This window comes from Ptychodera flava, chromosome 16 (assembly GCF_041260155.1).
Source record: "Ptychodera flava strain L36383 chromosome 16, AS_Pfla_20210202, whole genome shotgun sequence".
NCBI lineage: Eukaryota > Metazoa > Hemichordata > Enteropneusta > Ptychoderidae > Ptychodera > Ptychodera flava.
The window spans coordinates 13174899-13196585 of NC_091943.1; the positions used below are offsets into that span (position 1 = coordinate 13174899).

The window sequence follows — 21687 nt, forward strand, 5'->3', positions numbered from 1 at the left end:
ACTGTCACTGAACTTGTCAGGTGAAAACAACCCACCACACTCGAAATTTTCTCAAGGGGGACACTCCCCTACCATTTATTTTTGGGGACATTTTGCACATTTTGGGGGCGTGTCACTTGTTAATCAAATTTTGCATATATTTTCACAAATTTGTTTCACAAAACAAAATTCAAGCTATCTGGACCGCATCACTATGCTTGAATTTCAGCAAGTGATTGTGGCAGCTAGTATACTGTATCTTCCAATCAGAGAGCTCAGTCAGACTTATAATATCAAGTGCAGTGTTCTAATCTGTGCTCAGAAAGTTAAGAAATATGAGCCACAAAATAATCATGCAAGACAAAGGTCATCGTCAGTATCACATGTTACTTGCAGACTAAACTCAACACAGTGCAAAGTCGGCTCATGAGTGCGCCCGAGGTGACCCGCAGTATGCAAGAATGCAGGACAACTGGTTTGATTTTGGGGACATTGATGCAAGGGCACGTCCTGGCTGCAACACTTAGCCAGTACATCTTTGAATGATTAAACACAGTACACGCTATTTCTGAATATCCCAATTATTTTATTGACAGCGATTGAAGACAGGCAGTCAACCATCCACTGCAAATGGTTTCGCCTTCCACAAAAATTATTGCACCATTCATACCTGATCACCAAAATGTCACAAATACATTTCTACCATCACGCTGGTACGCTGTGACGGTACTGGGTAAACAGACAGTCTGAAATACCTCATATTTGCCTTCCGTTCAATTTGTACAATTGCTTGCATATAGGAGACGAAAGATTCTCACTCTCCAAATCTAAAGCACCAGAAAGAGTGTTGAACACTGGTTCAATGTTTAACTGGGTTACAATCTATCATCATCCTAGGGGTATGTTGAAATTTGTTCTAAAAGGCACCCTAGCAAAAAGTAGATTACATGTGTGGCATTCAATTCTATTCTGCGGATAGGCTGAAGGGCCAATAAATACTAGTACAGTACACACTACCGGTATCACAGAAATAATACATGCACATCAACATACAACAGATAACACTAGATAGTCCTTTCTTTACAGGCTTCCAGATCACAATGAATCATCATTCCACTGTTATAACAGTATGATTTGATCACAGAGTTCATAATCTACAAAGTTGCACATTATTTACATAAATTTACAGATTACCCTTGAGGCCTGTTTTACACATTGCCAGTTCAAAACAACCTTTAAAGATGCATTTTAAGTATGGTTGATTCTATGCATGGAATGGGGACAGAAGGGGATTATATCAATGGTAATGACCTTGACAGGACTAAGTAAATCTAACATCTGGGGTTTTACATAAATTACCCAAAAGTCCACTTACTCAGGCAAAAGCATGCAATTAAATGTACAATGAATTCTAAAATTTCATTTCTTCACGTCATTTGAGACTATTCTGTTCAAGCAAAGCTTCCATTATTTATAGCTAAAAAGCTTCTTGAACGCATCTGATACAGATAATTTATTTTAGAGGACACAAATCAAGCTAAAAAATCTCTTCAAAGATTGAAAATACCCCATTTTAATAATTTCAGCATATGATTGTGACCATCGGCCTAAAAAATTCACAATTTGACAAAAAAATTTGTTTACGCAAGTGAACATTAAAAAAATTGACACAATCATGAGAATAACTCTAATACCCCTATGAAACGAAAAATCTGTAATCCGCATCAACTTCAAATATGGCCATTTTGAATTGGCAAAATTGAAAAAACAGATAAAATCAAACGTGGAGTTTAACCCTTTCACCACCGTGGTTTGGCCCAAACCCAGTGTTATCAATGGTGATTGTGGACCTGTTTACAGGGCATTTGGATGAACAGGTTATATGTAATTTGGTGATGAAAATCAGAGTACTGGGCTGAAACACTGAGTTCATTTTGATTGTCGCTCAAAACAATATATTACCTGAATCAAAACCATAAAAATTTTCAACCATGTGATGAAGAAATCAACTTTTTTTTTGAAGTCCATGTAATTTTTTTTCCCCTAAAAACCTCTACCTGTGAATTTTGAATTGTATATTTTAAACATATTCCTGGCCAACTAAGTTGACAAAACATGGCACAATCTTTCAATTCCTGTTTTCCCAGTTTCCCTCTTTACAGGTCCTTCCGTTGCAACATGGGTGGAACAAAGTATGACCACATATAGCTCCACAGACACTGACACAGTAAACTATTGCGTCACGAGCTGGTGAAATGTCTTTGTAACGTAGAGTAGACAACAAGCACTTAAGGACCAAAATCAGTGAATGTTTGATCTGAAAATTTCAATAAATTAATAAATACTCATCACATATCCACATTAGCATGCAAGAATTTCAGTTACAGAACTGGTGCACGGCACATGGAGTCTAAAATACTGCACTGTATTTTCAGTCGTTACCAATCTATGTGCCATGGAGATACAGTCATCTTGGAGTGACATCGCATCATACAGACAGAGAAATGAGGGCTAAGGTGTGGCATTCAAGAACTAGATATATTTGAATCAGGTAAATCAGAATGCCACATTAAGTCAATTTTGAATCAGATCATATTCTCTGGCAACCTGTCCATATACCGTGATGACTGTGTTCCTCGGAGGCAGACTGCTCTGTGCAAACAATATTGGGGTTTTATCTCAATATATCATTGCAACAGAAACCTCACCTCAGAGTTCCTCTGATTCAAATTTGACCAGAAAACATTGAAAATGTACCGAGCGTGTTAATGTTTTTTGGCACACTACATAGCCTCATTAATCACATTTTTCCTTGGTTCTTTACATCTGGAATGCACTACAGGGTATTATCTGTGTAGGGCAGCTCATGATAACAAAGAAATGCCATGAAATCTGTACAAATTATTCAAATAATTTTCCATTGTGCATTTTAAAACTGTTCAAAATGATCATCTCAATATTGCATGACGACGCCTTGACAAAAAATAGACAAAATTCTCAGCAAGCCAGGCTGAAATAAGTACTAGGACATTCAAAAAATTCATCTTTTAGCATTACCATGATTATAATCATCATAAATTATCCCCTTTCTCTTTTTTACCACTTTAGTCCCAATATGAAGCATGACACCCCTCCCCCTCCCCATTACAGGAAGGGGGAAGTCTTTTTTGTCACCACCGTAAATGCAGGCAATGTGGTTAATTCCAAATATGAATTTGAACTTGATGTAATCCACATCAAACAATGAACACTGTACAATAAACAGGTAGTACTGTCCAAAGGACTGACTGTGAGAAATGAAACTTTATAGAAGATTTTTGATAAATTCTTTTCAGTATCCAATTAAACACATGCTTCAGAAAACCTTGATAAAGAGAAAAACATTTATAACTTAAACTGAGATGTGTCGATGTAAGAAAACAAACGTTTCACATGAAACTAAAGCTTTGTACTTTAAAACTTTCCGTGGTACCTACTGGAAATAAAATTATGAGGTGGAAATGCTGAAAATTAATTTAAATAAATAAGTCTGACAACTTCGATACCACCACGATATTAGAGTTTCGCGCCAATATAATGAATACAACATTGTCAATACTATGCAGCATGGAAAAATCATCGGCAGCTAAAATTAAATTGAAATAAGCGAACTGCTATGAGTGTCTCTTTCATCAGAAATGCGCAACATTACACAAGGCACATTTTATAAATAAAATGTTATTCTTTGGTGAAACGTTTCACAAAAGTCTTTAAATGAAAACATGAACAGCACAGTTCCACCTCTCCACTGTAGTGGTTTCTCCCAAATCCATTGGCAAGCTAAGAACCTGTGTACAAGGAAATGGGATGGAAAGTTTAGTGAATTTCACACAGTTTTGGATGAATCTACAAGAAGTATATGAAAGGGTGAGATTCTGTTAATGTCATGTATTTTTCCTATGAGTAGTCCATGTTACAAAATCTGCCTAGTTATTCTTATCACAGTTTTGCTTGCAACAGTACACTGTTGGCGGTGTTATATTGAAGGACAGAAGGAATAGTAAATTGTAGGAAAATAATTTTGGGTTCGACTACTAGATCTTGTTATCAAAGGGAATGATCAATGATGGCAAAAGCCTGCAGAGCCAAAATTGCAGAAACAAATGTGCAGCCATGCTGCTTTTTGAGAGAAAAAAATACTTCCTTGAAAGTCAGCTGGAAATATGTGTGGAAATTTGGGATAAAAATTCACATGCCTTGCAAGATCCACACTTGAAATTATCAAAGTTTGGAACGAGAAAAATATTCCTAGTCATCATTTTGATCATCCCCTGCTTCCAAGATCTAGTGGTCTACCGACTACAATTCAACAACCTTGGCAAAAAAAGCATTGTGTGTGTAAAGTGGCTGCCGTGCTGCTTTTGTGTGGTCTGTCAGGGGTCAAAGGGCAAGGTGTTGAGTTTTATCCATGTATGGAGTGATGCACAGTTCATAAGCCAAATAATAAGTCCACAGTCTTGCATTATCCTCAATCACTGCTCATCAACTTCCACATCCAAATCTAGGTCATCGTCACCCCAACCTGCTTCAACCTGCAAAGAGAAAAAGACAACAAGTATTAAGCCAAAATGATATGATAGTGCCAATGATACATGACAATATACTTTTTCATTACAACTGTACATAAAACCAACAAAAATATCACCTTAAAATCTGTAAACTACATTTCACAGCAATTCAAACGAGCAGTTCCCTGGAGGATGATATGAAGTAAATAATATGAAGTAAATTACATCAAAGCTATCACTTTCTATTTTTAAGTGCAGGTTCCATTATTAAAATCAACAAGGCTACATTACAAACAATACCTGTAAACAAGCTATCAAAGGAATCTGACCAGACTTTCTCTTTTGGAAAAAATTTTGACTGTTAGCCTACTTCAGTTTTTGGTATTCACACATAATTAATCATAATCTCATCTACAGGTATGATGGATGCATCCTAATGTTACCGCAAGTTTGTGACATGCAGAATTTTGCAAGTTTCAGCAGACAGAGAGACAGACAGACAGACAAACAGACAGACGGACGGACAAGAGATGGTGACGGGGGAGAGGAAGATTTTTTTTTATCATTGAGGAGGACAATGATTCTGCCTATGAAGTGACTTTTCTAATGCATTTGATGTGAATACCTGCAGATCTTAGACTGAGGAAACCTGTATAATAAAGTTGGATGGCCCAAAAATATTTGGCAACCTCTTGATGACACGTTTCACACTCAGAGGTTATATTCACTTTTGATAGTGGCCATGACAGTGAATATGACTTTCACTCAGTATGTCGACGTAACATGGCTAAAAATATACCATGGTCATTAGGCTATGAATTTCAGGATGACAACTTGGTACATGTTCTGCAGTTTTGGGGCGATTTTTGGCAATATTTCTCTGCCATCATGGGATATCTTTTGTACATTTAAGAAAGCATAATCTGTAGATGTCCGGTCTTTGACTGTGGGGGGTAGGGTGGGATTTGGGGGTGTCACTTCCTGATGCGGTTTCATCGCATGGCCCTCGTTGTCACTGGAAACAAGTCACAATACTTATTATACCTTGCTATTTGAGATTGAATGAAATTAGCAGAATAGACTGTCAGGTTTTTTGTTGGGATGAGATTTCTATAATTTTGTATATACACTGTAATTGTCATTGACGCATTCAGTGAAAATACATTTTCATTGCCTTGCCATCATTTCCCGTGCCTGTCATCCATGTACATCAGTTCAAGCATTGATATTTAATTAAAAATTTGTCACAAAAATTAAACTTCACTGTTGTCTTTTTAATTTGCATGATAAAGTCATAATCGGGTCTGTAAATCTAAGAAAGAGTCATTTGTTCATGCATCAATGTTGACAGGCCAAGACCACGCCTCATTTATATAACAACTGTCAATTAGCCAAACTGACTGAGATTGCAGAAATATACCTATTTGAAGCCACACATGGTTTTCAGACTTGTCTCCCAGGGGTGGTAGAAAAGATTCTCTAACAGAAGCCGCAGATTCACTTAGGAACTTTATGGAATATATCCCATAAAATTCCTGATTTATATAAAGATTTCGTTATAGAAGCTGCAGATTCAATGAGGAATTTTATGGGATATATCCAATAAAACTTAAGGTGAACAGACATCACAAAAGGTGAGAAAAAGTTGTTTCAAGATGGGTGGTGTGCTTTCTTGAGGAAATGGTACTCACATCATCAGTAGTTTCCACGGCGGCAAAAGAGGCAGAGAGTTCAGCTTCAATCTCAGCTTCAATTGCTTCTCTTTCTGTCTTGGTTATTTGAGATGATGTAGTATTTACGGTGGTTGTATTTGACGTCTGAGGGGAGGACTTCAAAAACGTTTTCGCCTTGCTAGACGCTGATTGAGTTGTATTCAGTTCATCCAATCTTACAATATTGGGTTTGACGGTCGGCACCATATCGGCAAAGAAGTCCGGCTCCGGATCCGGCAGCTTTGCTGTGATATTGGGAATAGCATATCCCTCTCCGAGATCCTTCGGCGTGACATTCCGCCCACCTTCTTGAGTTGTTCCTTTGGAAGAGGCGCCTTGCGGTGATTTGGGAGACCTGGGACTTTTCACATGCCCAGCAGGTGACGTGGGTGACTTTGGAACTGTCTTTTGAGGTTTACTTTCCTTGTCTCCCTTTCCGCCAATTTTCAGTTTCAAAGAACCACCCTTGCTCTTGGCAGCCATTTGACCATGAGCAACATTTTCCTCCTTGCCATCGTCCCAGTTGGACCAATCATTTTTCTCCTCCTTGACTGCTTTACTCTCCGCAGCAGTTTCCGTGTTCGCCAGTTCAGTTTGTTCCATGTCTCCCCAATCTGACCAGTTGTCCTCTTCCTCTTGAAAATCCACTTTTTTGGTATCCATGTCTATATCACTAGAGTCTCTCTCAGTTAACTCAGTTGCGTTCTGCTCACTTTTGTCTTCAATGAGTGTGGCGCCCTCTTGTGGCTGGTCCTCCTCCTCAGTCCACTGGTCAGCAAAGCTGACGTCATGTAAAACTTCTGTGGCTAGAGTGACTGAAAAAATAAAATGATGAACTTGAAAAAGTGTGATCCATGAGTACACTCTCTTAACTTGACAAACAATGCTGCTTAGCCTGCATTTGCTTGACAGTAAAACACAATACATTTACAGACAATTTATTCAACAGCAACTGCACTGTATGTCTAATGAGTGAAATTGGGTCATATCTGACCACCGGCAAAGACAATGTGTAAAACTATTTCCGACGACTTACATGGCCAAAATACATATGAAGTAAAACAGTAGCATAGTGCCATAAATGACAATTGGTTGCCTTGCAATTTTGAATTTCTGTGGTTATCGTTCTTGTTTTGGAAAATTGCTTCTTTTAGGTTTTGTGTGCATTGTTTGAAATGTGCACTGATGACCCAGCTGCATGGATGCTGACAAATGACCCTTGACCTATGAACCATGCATTGTGCAGAGAGAACATCAACTTTACAGCACCCTAAGCTGTATAAAACTACACATGTGTCTGAACTTCAAGGTGAAGTTTATTATAAAACTCTGCAATATGTTGTCTATGTACTACACCATCTAAAACATCTTATCCATGCATATACAATGATTTAAGACTTGGCAAATGTTAATTCTTTTTGCTCAGCATACTTCACCATATTATAAATTACACTACAGAGATGGTTTAATAAGCAACACAGCTCTGTCTGCTGATGCCACTGCATACGGAACTGTTACGAAACCTCTGCAACCGCATAGCTCTGATTTATTTACCTACAGCCATGCAGGCTGATAACAGGTATGTCACCCCTGTTCTGAACCACATTCTGTGATTGTGAAATCTGAGTGCTTGAAGGAGCCAGTAGCTGCAACTTCTGATGAGTTTTTCACCATTTTTGTTTTCAAAGTAAACTAGTTTCTTGTTCCACTCCCTAAAAGCATGTTGTCAACTCAGCCTGTACACGTGAAAACTGCATTTTTATTGACGGCAAGTGAATTCTGGGTCCGGACAAGAATTCAAATGTAAACAACAACAATGGATTTTACACGCAAAGATGCTGCAATGACAGGATAAAAAGTGGGTGTTTCAACATGCTTTGGGAGTAGAACTAGAACTGTAAGTGTTTCAACATGCTCTAGAAACTAGAAAGCATTTGCAAGCAAAAGCGAAGTTCCAGAGACCAGAGCAGCGGAAGAAACGAGAGAATGTGTGACAAAGATAGGTGCAGAATGAAAGAGTGCTTTGGATTTTAATATTCAGGGCTGATAGCAGTGAACACGATAATACAACTAAAAGCAAGGCAGTCCGGGGAATTACAGTACACAGATTACAAATGCCTACATGTACGGTAAAAACGCAACAGATACATACGGGGGCGACAACGCACGGAAATGTTTATCAGACGACATTCTCGCGAGCCAGAGCAATAATTTTCGCTCCGCTGACCTACGCAAAAATCAATCGCTTGACGGGTAGCGCTGACTTGTTGCCGTAAAGAGGCATGTGATTTACGACGATGATCAGACGAGAGGAAACATCGGACCTAGGCCGTTGAAATTGAGCCACATGCATTTTCATTTGATTAAAAGCACAGACTAAAACAATTTTCATTGCTATGTCGCTGTTTGCACAAGATACTGACCGTTTGATCTTGGAAAGTTGAGTTGCTTTTACGTGCAGCCAACGCATGCCGGTGCGAGACAGACAGTACGTACACTATGAATGGCTAGCTCTGCATGGCAGGGCTGTGTGTTACCGGCCCTCCCACCACAGCCCCGCAGACTGATATAGGAAAAACCACAGGTGGCTCCTCAGAAATACGGCGGGCAGTTTCTCCGCCAAAACAGCCGATTTTGGGTCCAAATTTTCATTGATCATCGTTTTTGAGCACACCCACCTCGCCTAGGTAAACGATATGCCCAGCCGTGCTTGTAAACTTTCAAAAACCATACTTTTCTCTCTCTGTCCGAGCAATTGATCGATACGCCGCCATTGTTGTCTCATGAGCATTCGGGCGAAACAGTATAGCGCCACGTACGGCGAGTATTTAGAGAAAAATAAAATCAAAAAGCAACAAAAAACAAAGCGAAAGAAAGCTAGAATTATTAATAACTGAACGCAATATGATAGTTGAGCAATGCCAAATAAAAATAAATAAATAAACAAACAAGAAATGCCCGTAAAACCCGTCCGAGCTGAGCGATGACGTCATAGGCGTGTCGCAATGCATTCTGGGTAATTAAGGTAAAATTTGTGTATAGCATGTGCTATGGTAGTAATACCGGAAATAGAGAAAGAAAGAAAGAAAGAAAGAAAGAAAGTAAAGAAAGAAAGAAAAGAAAGAAAGAAAGAAGGAAAGTGAGCAAAAACTAACAGTTCCAGAGCTGGTCTCTGGAACTAATAACTTTAAAAGTTGACCTACAAAACAACAATAGGAATGAAATCAACAGAATTTACCGCCACTGTCCATTTAAAAACTTTTCACACCTTTTTTCTGCTGTTCCTGTTTCCTCCTTTCTCTCTCCTGTCTCCTCTCCTCACTTTTCCTCTTCAGTTCCTGTCGCCTCTTTTCCCTGGCCTCTTGAACTGACGCATCTAAATCCCTTTCTTTGTTACCCTGGTTACCAGTCTCCTTGTTACCCTGGCTACCGGGGATGTTGTCGTCATGGCTACGGACTGGTTTGGTGATCTTGGGCAGGTTTATGACCCCACTCACTGCAGTAAGGTTGAATACCTTGCCACCGCTATGAAATGCTTTCTTCTGTTTCTGAAACTGCAGAGAAAACAAATGATGTAAGTTATTTATCCTGCTCGTATCTTTTTACAATAAGAAATTTAGTTATTGATTTATCATAAGGCATTCAATATGATATGTTAATGGTGGGCCCTCTAGATCAAATGTTATTATAACTGGTCCTGTACCGTATATCAAAGATTATTATAACTGGTCCTATACCATGGATCAAAGTTTATCATACCTGGTCCAACACCGTAGATCAAAGTTTTTTATAACTGGTCCTATACTGTAGATCAAAGTTTATTGTAACTGGTCCCATACCGTATTTTGCTCAAATCACATAACTGCAGCGATGCAAGGTTACCCCATTGCTTTGATAACTGACGTCTTATATACAAATGTGGTTTAGTTCAAAAGCCTGTCAAGTGGATGACATGAAGTGTGGTCAGACTGATAGCCTAACAAATACATCTATCCTGACAATGTACAGTGTAAAATACTTCATTGCTGATAATGACTGCAGTGGCTGAAACATTTTCACATCTAACAAGGTGTAGTTCTTCCTGTCCTCTGCACCTTATCTTCACGTTTGCATTGCTACATACTTTTACTTATTTATTTATTTATTTATTTATTTATATACTTTTACTTATTTATTAGTGAAACTTGAAAACAAACTTGGCAACAAATCCTTGTTTTCAAAGATGGTGGTATATTTTCCTAGCGAAGACATCACAGTCAAAAACCATCAAAATATATCAGTTGAGTGCTATGAGTTCTAAGACTGTTTCTGCAAATAACAACAATATCAAACTATAGAATGAGGGTAACAAAATGGCTGCCAAGTAGACGCAATCGACAAGCATATACCAACATATGTTACAGAGTGTATTGTCCTTGGTCAAGTTTGAATGAAATAGGTCCTGAGAAACAGCATTAGATGGACAACATTGAATGAACTCACCCAGGACCTAATAGGCAGTGACTATTGAGCATTCTTATGCTTGCAGTGGGCACGGGAAATATATTCTAATAAATTCAGTAAAATGACGAACACTTTTTATGATATCACAAACGTGAACCAGGAGGAATCAGCTGGATGGCACATTTCATTTTTGAGCGTGCTTGAAAATGGTAAAATGTTAAGCACAGAAGTGAGCTTGAGAGCATGAAAAACTGATAATTGCATTCTGGATGGAAATCAAACAATCAATTGAAGTGATAACAATCTCAAGCATTCATACCGTCCTATACTGCTGTAATTTTCCTCAAAATTACTCCAGTAGTTTTTTTATGATTTGTGACAAAAGTTCATGATTATTTTGTGACCTGGATATCACTGAACATGAACACAATTCAGTTGTGGTGAATAAAATTCAGATACTATGGCAATGAAAAGCAAAATAATTAAAAATTCATGTCATTAGGCTGAAAACAAAACAGCTGAAAACAAATTAAATCAAAAGAAGCAAAAATGCAGAGAACAGAAAGGTACAATTGTGGAAAGCAAGCACAAGTTGAATCTACCTGCAAGTTTGTAAGAGCTGATCCGATATTACACAGCAGAGAATGGCAGATATAAACGGTGTACGTGGCAAACTACAATATGCCAATATATAAAACATCATATTGAGTAGGATTACCAGGGAGATAAGCTTTGGACTACACCATTTGTGTGGTAGGGGTGTACAGTGATGCTGGGTATCATAACATTACATTGGGCCAGTAATAGTCAATCAGGGCACTTGCATTTATACCCTAGGGGTGTATCCAGATGGTGGGTACAAAACACACAACATTCAACCTTTATACCTGGCAGTAAATTGTAGAAAGTGATGCTGTATGTTGAGCTACTCTTACCAACATACATCCTTTATTACATGAACCGTTACACAAACTATGTGATATATACCTGTAACACCACGAGGCAAAGAAAACAGTCTCTCACTATGATTTTTAGTTCTAAGTTGTTGTAAATATCTCTAGATAACACAGTACAAATGACTTAAAATGGAAAGATTTAAAATGGAAAGATTGACCAGGCTTTGGAAGGACTGATAGCTGACATGACCATCTTTCAGAGATACCTTCAGCTATTTTTCAATTTAGAACACTTTTCTGTTCAAAGCTTAATTTGCTGTACAATGGACTATGAGATTTTTAGTATTTCTAAAAATGTCCCGGAAACGCAGATTCAAATGGTATATGCAGTAATGAAAGCATGAACATTCTCAACTTTTTAAAGTGGAAATAAATAAAAGTAAAATATATTCAAAGAGGAATAATTCATTTTTCATGATATTCATTTCTGCAAAAGTGACCATTTCTCTATTATCTTCACCAAAATGTCACTTTTTCTTCACTACCATGAGTCAGCCATCGTTTCACAGTGCATAAAATTAAACTGAGCCAATCTGGTATGCCAGTCGCCTAGCAACACAGCTGGTCACACAATGAAGTGTCTGATATCGATACACAGCTGTACATGCTAAAAATGGATTAATCGGAAGTAAAATAAGCCCAAATACAGTCATCATTTATAATATTGAAATGGTATGGTATAAAAATAATGCTAATCTTAGAAATAATTGTCACATGAAGTTGATTTTGACCAACTCTTTTAAAGCAAAGCCATAAATATATATACAGTCCCGTTTCTCTAAAATAATAAATTAATTTGAATAAATTTTATCTTATTGTCCATATTTCATCATAATTTTTAAAACATACTTTTGGCCTTTCATTTGTCACTTTTTCTGGTGTACATTTTACTAACAAGGTAATATACAGTGAAAGAGAATGGACACGGATAAAGAAATACTAGATAGATTACAAACACAGCTGACATGCTCCATATTATATAAACATCAAAAATACCTATGGAAAAATGAAATGGCACTTTTTATTACTATTGATTAAAGTATATTGTTAAATCTGAAGAAGGGGAAAACAGGGCAATATGGACACAACGTCAACGTATGTCCCTTCACATGAAACTCTGAATGCATTGTGTCCACAAACAATTGTAATGTACGTATAACTGACCCTCTCATTCAGGTCACACAAACCCCACTAAGTACGTTCCTGACGCAAGCACATTTCGAGGCTATCACACTACGAACAGCAAGATGAAAGTTACCTTGGGTCTGCCATCCAGGAAGTACTTGTGTCGCTCTCCACCGACCACTATCTTACCACCGAGGATTGGCACGACATCACCAAGGGCTCGGAGACTTGCACTGACGATGTCATCATTGGTGTCTCTCAAACCCAACAACAACTGAAATGAAGGACAATAAACAACAATAATTAACACAGAAAGTAATAATCAATTTCCTTTGAATAATTAACTTGGGGATGTACTATGCATTTTTGTATGATGCATTGAACTTTTCATGTCAGATAAACTGAATGTAATGTAAAGATTCTTTCATGGTTTTTTAGCAGATTTTCTCAATCTCTAAATTCTGACATAAAATACAATTATGACACAAAATATGATAAATTAACCAAGTCTGTGATTACAATCATTTCTGGTTACAGTGCTTAGTCAGAAAAAATTGTTCTGGAGAGCAACTGGTGTTCCTTTAAGGGTTTATCCATGATAAGTCTGATACAGAAACACACAGAAAATGCCAAGGTCTTGTTTAAATTTTATTGAAACCGATGGGAGCAAGTTCAATTTACAGGCTAAAATACTTTCATTTGAAATTATAAAATGCACCCGTTCAATGATACTAGAACCCTTAGCTACTGGGTTGAAAATGCATTTGACATACAATGTCTTGGATAAGAAAATATCATCCTGGCCACGCAAGGGATTAACAAACAATCCTCTGATGAAAACGTTTTCGTTCTGGATAATAAGACAGATTTTAACATACTACATCTACTGGCGAAAGGATTGGTAGTATGTTTAATATAACTGAGCATCCACTACCGTAAAAGTTTGTATCAGTAACTTGCAGGTGGAATGCGCCTCAGGGACATATATTCAGACTCAAAACTTTTACAATTCTTTTTTTGTGTACCACTTGTGGAGGCTCATTTTAAAGATTTTGTTGTTTGAAAATTTTCAACATCTTAGTTTTTGAAAATAGAAAATTTAACTTTCCCCACTAGGGTTAACACAGGGATGGCGGCCATTTTGAATTTAAAATATCGGTAAATCTTGTGTAGTTTGTTTCTCTAGTACAAAAATTTGCACAGTGACCCCTGATTTTATTTTTGATTTTGAAAGAGAATGGTTGAAAGATTCTTTGAATTTTGAGTAATTGTTTAAGTCTTCCACTTTCGAGGCGCATGCTACCTTAAATACAATATTTCTTTCTCACCTGTGGCATTATTGTCTTCCTGAGCACGTCCGGATCCACCAAATTAACATATAATGGAAAATATTTCAGTAACGTCAACCTGACATGAGTTTCTCTGACCAAGAAGATCTTCTGTAGAATCGGAATGACACTCTCTTTGTAGGCTTTCACTGGAAGAATTGGATTGACTTCATTGTCTTTGAACACAACATCTTCACTTGGTTCTGAAAATCACAGAGATATTTTCCTGTTAATGACTATTGTCAGTTGACAGGCAGGGCATTCTTACAAAGATGTGGCATCTTTGAATACATATATGTTTTCCATGATGATAATTTATTGTCAGAAGATATGTGACATCATTTTGCTACTAAGTCTTTTTTCAACTTCATCCCTCACCTCAAACCCCCTCCACCCTCATTCCCCTGTACATGTGTATACCTTGATGAGGGCACTACTGTACTGAAAAGGATAGCCAATTCTGTCATTAAATAGATCATCCCAATATGAACCACTGCAATCAACAGCTGTTGTCACAGCTTGGCACAAGGGAAGCAATTCTGAAGGTAGTTTTATTTATGTTCATGACAGGATAAATACCCAGTATCACATTTTTTCACATTTTATATCATCAACTTTTATGGCAGTGTTTCTAATTACATATCAATAATCCGACCTACAAGTGCACAGATTACATGGTCAAAATATCCATAAATATACTCACCAGTGTTTGGAGTAAATAAATGTGGATAGACATACTCAGCAGCTGATGCCTCAGCCATTACAAATCTAGTCAAGAGTTTCGGTACCAGTCGGCTGGCGATCAAGTCAGTCGGCAAGGTTAGTATCTTGGAAACCAAACCTTTGAAGAATGTTATCTTCTCTGCCTCCTCCTTGATTGTGATGTTGTTTAAAAATTTGATGATTTCAAGAAAATAATTTCTGTAAAATGAGAAGTTATGAAATTTGAAGCCATGTCTCCCCTCTGCCACATAAGTAGCCTTTTTCAGGGTACACACTCGGAGGGCATAGAAAAATGCCCTCAACAGGCTGAGATGTTCCACTACACATCACTGCTATGGTCTTACTCTTAGCATATTCCTGCCCTACATTCAAAACTTCAATAGTTGTAGTTGGACTGACTCTTCTTACTACAATGTTTCTTTTGGTGCAGAAGCTTGATTTTGTACACTTGTGAAGTTCAAAGTATTGAATTTGAACTCTTTCTGGTCAAAAAGGAATTTTTTAACTATTTTTATTCACATTGTTTCCACTGGTACATGTTCAAAGTTCAAGGTTTCTTGCTTATTCTCCTTTCATTTTCAATACAGGAAAAAATTCAGGGGTAGGTCCCTCTTACACCAGACCATTGAAATGATATCTCCATTTTTGAAGCAATGAACAGCTTGTTTCATTGCATGAATGAACCCCGAAATAAAGCTGTAACTGTTACTAATAAAAACAAATGATGTATCATTTGAACAACATCTGCTATAGAACAGACCAATAAATTTATAAGATTTTTCTAGCTCTCTTGTTACAATTGTGAATTTCTAGTACTATTTGGTATGCATCTATATATTCTGATCATGAAACCTTCTACTTCCAAATCAAAATCCAAAATATCATGAATGTATTTTACTACTCCATAAAAGTTCAGAAATCTTTGAAATTTTGTGGAAATGCCATTATCAAGGGCAGAACATAATGTCATTAGAACAAAGACTAATATTCCATTTTCAAATAAGCTGAAGGTGATGTTGAAAGTCTTAATAAGACAACATTACCATTCTCACATTAAGCTTCACAGTTTTTCACTTTTTTTGCTACATAGAAATATTATTGAAAATCTGTGAACTGAATCTGAAAAACAAATTCCTAAAGGAAAACTAGAATCTTAATTGATGGATTCTGTCTATAGATCAATATTGGATAAAGAGCAGATTAGTTAGAATTTGAAGGTGGTTGGTCATCACGTTGAATAGTTTGTATCTGAAGCAAAATTATTTACTTTTTAGTGAAGTCAAAATTTTCAAAAAAATAAAGCCTAGATAAGGTGTCATAGAGGCTACAGATGTTTGAGCAAAAACTTGTAGAATTCTGATTGAGTACTTCTATACTTCACCAAGCTTTCACACTCTGTCAAAAAGGAAACGATATCTACCAAGAACTATGAACATATGCGTTTCCTACTTACTTGAAGAGTCTGTCTGTGAGTAAAGTGTTTAACTTTGGTCTGAGAGTTGGTTCAGGGTTGAGGAATCCATCCTCTATTGCAGCGGAAAAGTCTGTGGTCATGTCTCCTGCAAAAAGTGTTAAATATTCATTACTTCCTGAGGGTTGGGCCATTTACATAATAATGCATAATTTGCATATCCGTTTGTTGAGAAAATGTAACCTTTTGTAGGGTTATTCACAATGTAAATATGGCTGGAAAAACACATGGGTAGCTACCCATCAAAAACGCCCCTGTGAAGAACTGTGTATTGTATTATTCATACTAAAATATGACAACTGCCTCACTGTACACAACAAATAATATTCAAAAGACAATTCTCTGATGGAAAACTTGCTAACATATAATTCTGTGGAAACACTAGGAAATTTCTCACCTAATTCTGTAAGGTACTCCAGAAGTTGCTGTGCTAGAATTCCAAATGCATATGCATCTCTGGCATGTCCAAAGTCAGGAGAGGTACTGCTGACTTTCTTCTCTTTCTCCTCTGGTGGTACGAATTTAGGGTCCCGGAGGGGACACATCTGTTCCAAGAACTGAAATAGCGCAAATACTTGATTAATTACAAGCACGCTGAGTTTCACCTGGACACCCCATTTCCCAGTACAAGGATTCATATAAAACACCATTGATAACAATCAGTCTGGCCCGAGCTATGGAAGCGAAATTGTCAAACCTTTTGACTGGGTTTCATTTCATCATTGGTGATAAACACACAATGTGGAGTGTGAATGACTTCTAAAATCAGTTTAAACAGATAAAATAAAACACAAGAACTAAATTATCAAAATAAACATTAGATACGCAACACTCACACCATTTGATGCTGACAAGACACATCACCAGTTATAAAATTGACAGAAGATCTGTTCAAAATCATATTAGCAGCTGTTGCAACTTTATGATGTCACATATATGATTATGTTATAATAATGGCTAATTACCCTGCAATATTCATGAGAGTCCAGCCATATGGGGAATTACCTCAGTTAAAAGAGCAGTTTACAAGTATTTTCTCTGCTGTTGGCCCTCCGCTAAAATCAGCTGAATTTGCATTTCAAGGGGCACTTTGTTTTGTCATTGTCATAACAACCTGTGTCATTTAGTTGATTTTTCAGTTTTTTCCATGAATTTGTTGCATAGTCTGCTGGATTTTCTTTTTGAATTAAGTGCTATTTGAATGTTCAGATCATTATTTTCAAAAAGTAATAAAGCAATTCACAGACTGATCAATTTTTTAAAACTTATCGACAAACTTGTTCATTGATGAACTGTTGCTCATTACATACATATTATTATTGACTCCGATCTACTCGAAAAGTTTGTGTAATTTATTCAAAGACAGATTCTTTCAAACCTGCTACAGTAACAGATGAAAGTACACACATATTGGTACATGGAATTAATCAGCTTGTATCACCTGCAGAGTGAGAGAGGGGACTTTGATGTTTAACCCTTTCACCCCCAGTTCCCTGTATACAGGTCCAACTTTACCATAGAAAACAATGGATTTGGGACAAACCATGGTGGTGAAAGGGTTAATTGAATTCTGGTCAAAAAAAGCAGGCACAAACTGTGATGAAAGAACAGCTGTATTTCTACAGCAATCACTGGGCCGCACATAGAGTGAGCTACATGCCTGTGTTGGAAACCATCTTGTTGAAAAGATGCTGGCTCCATGGCTGGACAGTGAAATGAAACACAGGCTAATTTTGCCAGCATCTCAACATAAATTATAATTCCTTCAGCATTCACTTTAACCTGCCTTGAGGTTTTGCAGACACAGATAAAATGCCAGTCATCCATAATTCTACTCTTCAACATTTTGTTGTTTCCGGACAATCAAAATTATCATAGACAATAGAAGCGAGACTGTCCAAGATCTTACCAACAACCACTTATACAACTGGCGGTAGTTGGCACTTTCATGGAGCTTTATTGGCTGACTTTAGGAGACTGTCTAGCCAAGCAGATGAGTACTTGAAGATAATGCCGAGTGGTCGGTAACCTCAGTGTTAGTAATGTTCCCAACCTGTTAGCTATTTAGGGTTACACACCTGTACAGTCGCCTCATGAAACTTGCACAGATGTTCCATACCACCAAGGCGCCATCCTCCATCTTGGCTCACGTAAATGGAAGACATACAAATGTTATTGTGGGATACACCACCCTGACCAAAAAGAGACAAAACATTTTGTCAGTTGTAATACTTTTAGGGCCAAATGCCAAGGGCTCACCTTTGCCGACAGTATGCAGTGAGCCAAAATATTACTCGTAAAATCTATTCATAATTGGTTCTATTATTTATGGGTTGGAATGGGTTGATGATGGTCCTTTTTGAATATTAATCCCTTTCCTGCCAAGTTCATATTTCACCATTCAGTCACGTTCATTAAAATAGGTGAAACAAAATATGTCCCATTTGGTGCATTTTAACAAATATTGAACATTTGAAGGTCCTTGAAATCACTGATACTGTAATTTGTAAACATGATTTTTGTGGACTAAAGCTGTTCACACTGACCAGCCAAATGGGTGGAAATATACATGGTTTTGGCTCAATACCCCTTTAGACTGAGTTCGCTGATAGGAAAGTGACGCTGTCTGGCAGGGAAAGGATTAAACACAATCAATTAGGACACTATCTATTGTAATCACTGGGATGTGTTGAAAACTTTGTTCTGCTCACCATACATCCAGTTCTCTTTGATCAAAGGACAAAAGGACTCATTAACACTGACAAACACCCCCCCCCCATTCAACGATGTATGTGTAGCAATGGATTTCCATAACTCACCCTTTCATGAAGGAAGCTCAGGGCTTCTATAACATTGTACATGCCAGCGCAGATCTCCTCTGATGTTAATGTATCGAGAACCAACTCCAACGGTTTCACCAACTCAGTGATAAGGTATGTCCCTTCAACATTGTTACAGGAATCAAAGAATTTCAGAATTGTAGGATGCCGCAGGATTTTGAGTTGCTGTGAATAAAGTAAGAAAGGTTATACTAGGGTCCAGACTCAAGGACACTCAGCCACATCCTCTTTATGGTAGGAATCAGTAACTGTCTAAGGTAGCCCTATGAGTGTATGGCAAGAGCGTCCAGCTTTGGCTAACGCTGCCTCCTTGGGAGGTGGTGTAGCTAAAGCTAGACACTCACATTACTCGTAGGACTACTGTCTAAGGGTGCCTTTAAAGGGGAATAAATTTATACAAACAGGACCTTTTAAGTTCCTGTTGAATTCCACTACAGCAAGACATGGGGCCAACTATACTTCAGTCTTGCCCTGGGGTTATCATGCTCCACAGTGCCTCAACCACTGACAGTTATTGTGATTGCTCCAAAAAGATAAAACATCTAAAAACTTAACATTTATGTATTTCTTTACAAATCGCAATGTTCATGATAGCACTGATCGCGATTTTTAGGTTTCTTACTAACTATACATGCATGAGCACGACTTCCAACACAACTGCTTGAAATCGGGACAAATTTTATTGTTGCATGTATGGCTGTTGTTGCAGTTTTGTAACTCTGAGCCTAGCTGCAAAATTGTAGCTCTACGGTGAGGCGGTCGGTGAGTTTTGGTTTTTTGCGACATCGCTCACCAGTAGAGCTACAATGCCGAAGGCCCTGAAGCATACAAAATAAGCACGCTGCACATGGCATGGCATTTTGATGTAAAATCCCATATATTTACTGCATTTGGTCATACTGATTTATCACTACTGAAGATTAAACACTGTACTACACTAACCTTGTCGTGTATGGGATTTGGTATTTGTTCAAATACGTCGATAGCGTTCCAAAAACATTTCTTGGAGCCGCCATTACCAACTTCCGATAATGGCGGCTCCAAGAAACACGCTCAATGTTTATGGAACGCGATCGACGTGTCTGTGCTAATACCAAACCCAATAAACGACAAGGTTAGTGTAGTATAGTGTTTAGTCTTCAGTAGTGAATAAATCGGTACGACCAAATGCAGTAAATATGTGGGATTATACATGAAAATGCCGCACCATGTGTGGCGCGCTTATTTTGTATGCTTCAGGGCCTTCGGCATTGTAGCTCTACTGGTGAGCGATGTCGCAAAAACCAAAACTCACCGATCGCCTCACCGTAGAGCTACAATTTTGCAGCTACTCTGAGCCATGAGTTAGTGTCACCTTCAGTACCCTTTGTAACACCAGTAGGTTGTCTTTCCATCCCTCTTGAGGAAAATGCAGAAAAAAAAATATTTTTGCATATCAATGAAAGGAAAATGACGTCACTTGCAATTGGCACTATTCTGAGCTCATCGTTCATTTTCAGTCACTTTTAAAGTATATTTAAAACAGTTTAATTAAAGCATAATACAATTCAAGACAATGGTCTTTGGACTTTGATTTGGTTTGAATGAAGTTCAGCCCTAGGTCGAAAATGCAGCTGTTCTGAAACATGATAACATCCATATATGCCTGCTTTCTGATCGGCTGGGCCAAACAACACAAAATCTAGTATTGACTTCATCGGTAATAGCATTGGTCGAAAATATCAATGGAAGCATGTGTTTCTCATACTGATGGTGGGTCATACAGTTTCCCCTATACACGCCCCAGAACGCTGTTACCCTGGTGTGACAGAGAGGGTACGTACATCAGAAAAGAGCACGTTACACATCGCAAAGTGTAGAATTTAAACTTGCTGTACGCAGGGATGTAAAAATTTTTTTTTATTTTTTACATCCATGCTGTACGCAGGAATATAATAGAAGAACAGCAACGCACCATCGTCACTACAAGTACTGTCAACATGACGGTCATATGACGTCGCCGTAGTGTACAGCAACTTGGTAAACACCATCATGACCAACAAAACGCACGACGGACCTTCGCCGAAGAAAAGAGCCACTTCAACTTCATTTCAAGCTTAAGTCAACGGTTAGATTTAAACCTTACCCTCGCAGCGTTTTCCAGTCTCTTGTCAGACGTCTGTTCCCTATTTTGTTTCTTATGGAAAAACACGGAAACCCTCGACCCATCATTTCTCTTCGCCGGATGTATTTTCCAGTCCTGTTGAGAAGTTTCAAAGGGTTCTTCTAAATCACAGCCTTGTAAAATACTAGCTTCCGTACCCATGTCAGTGTTTTCGGCTTCTTCAAAAGTCCACAATGATTCTTGTGTAGTTGAAATAGTACTGCCGCGATAGTCTACATACTGAGATTTGGAGATTTGACGGATTCCACGAGTCATATATCCACCATATTGAAAATGAAATCTCGTTTCAATCGTAGTCTCGAGAACTGCGATTTTCATTATGAAACTGTGAGGGCGCCAGTTATACACATTTCATAGGTATTCATGAGAACATTTGACCTATGTTTGACTTGCTTCATT

General features: G+C 37.8%; 1 protein-coding gene across 1 annotated transcript; it reads right to left on the reverse strand.

Moving 5' to 3' along the window:
* Window positions 1-544: 544 nt before the first annotated feature.
* LOC139114047 (protein-associating with the carboxyl-terminal domain of ezrin-like) lies at window positions 545-21578 on the reverse strand. The gene is made up of 11 exons (XM_070675524.1): window positions 21250-21578; window positions 19104-19289; window positions 18363-18476; window positions 16682-16841; window positions 16267-16372; window positions 14794-15011; window positions 14091-14293; window positions 12896-13036; window positions 9507-9792; window positions 6218-7053; window positions 545-4550 (listed from the first exon to the last, which is right to left on the reverse strand). The coding sequence occupies exons 1-11, from the start codon at window positions 21541-21543 to the stop codon at window positions 4491-4493; spliced, it is 2604 nt and encodes an 867-aa protein (XP_070531625.1). The 5' UTR covers window positions 21544-21578; the 3' UTR covers window positions 545-4490.
* Between the last annotated feature and the right edge of the window lie 109 nt (window positions 21579-21687).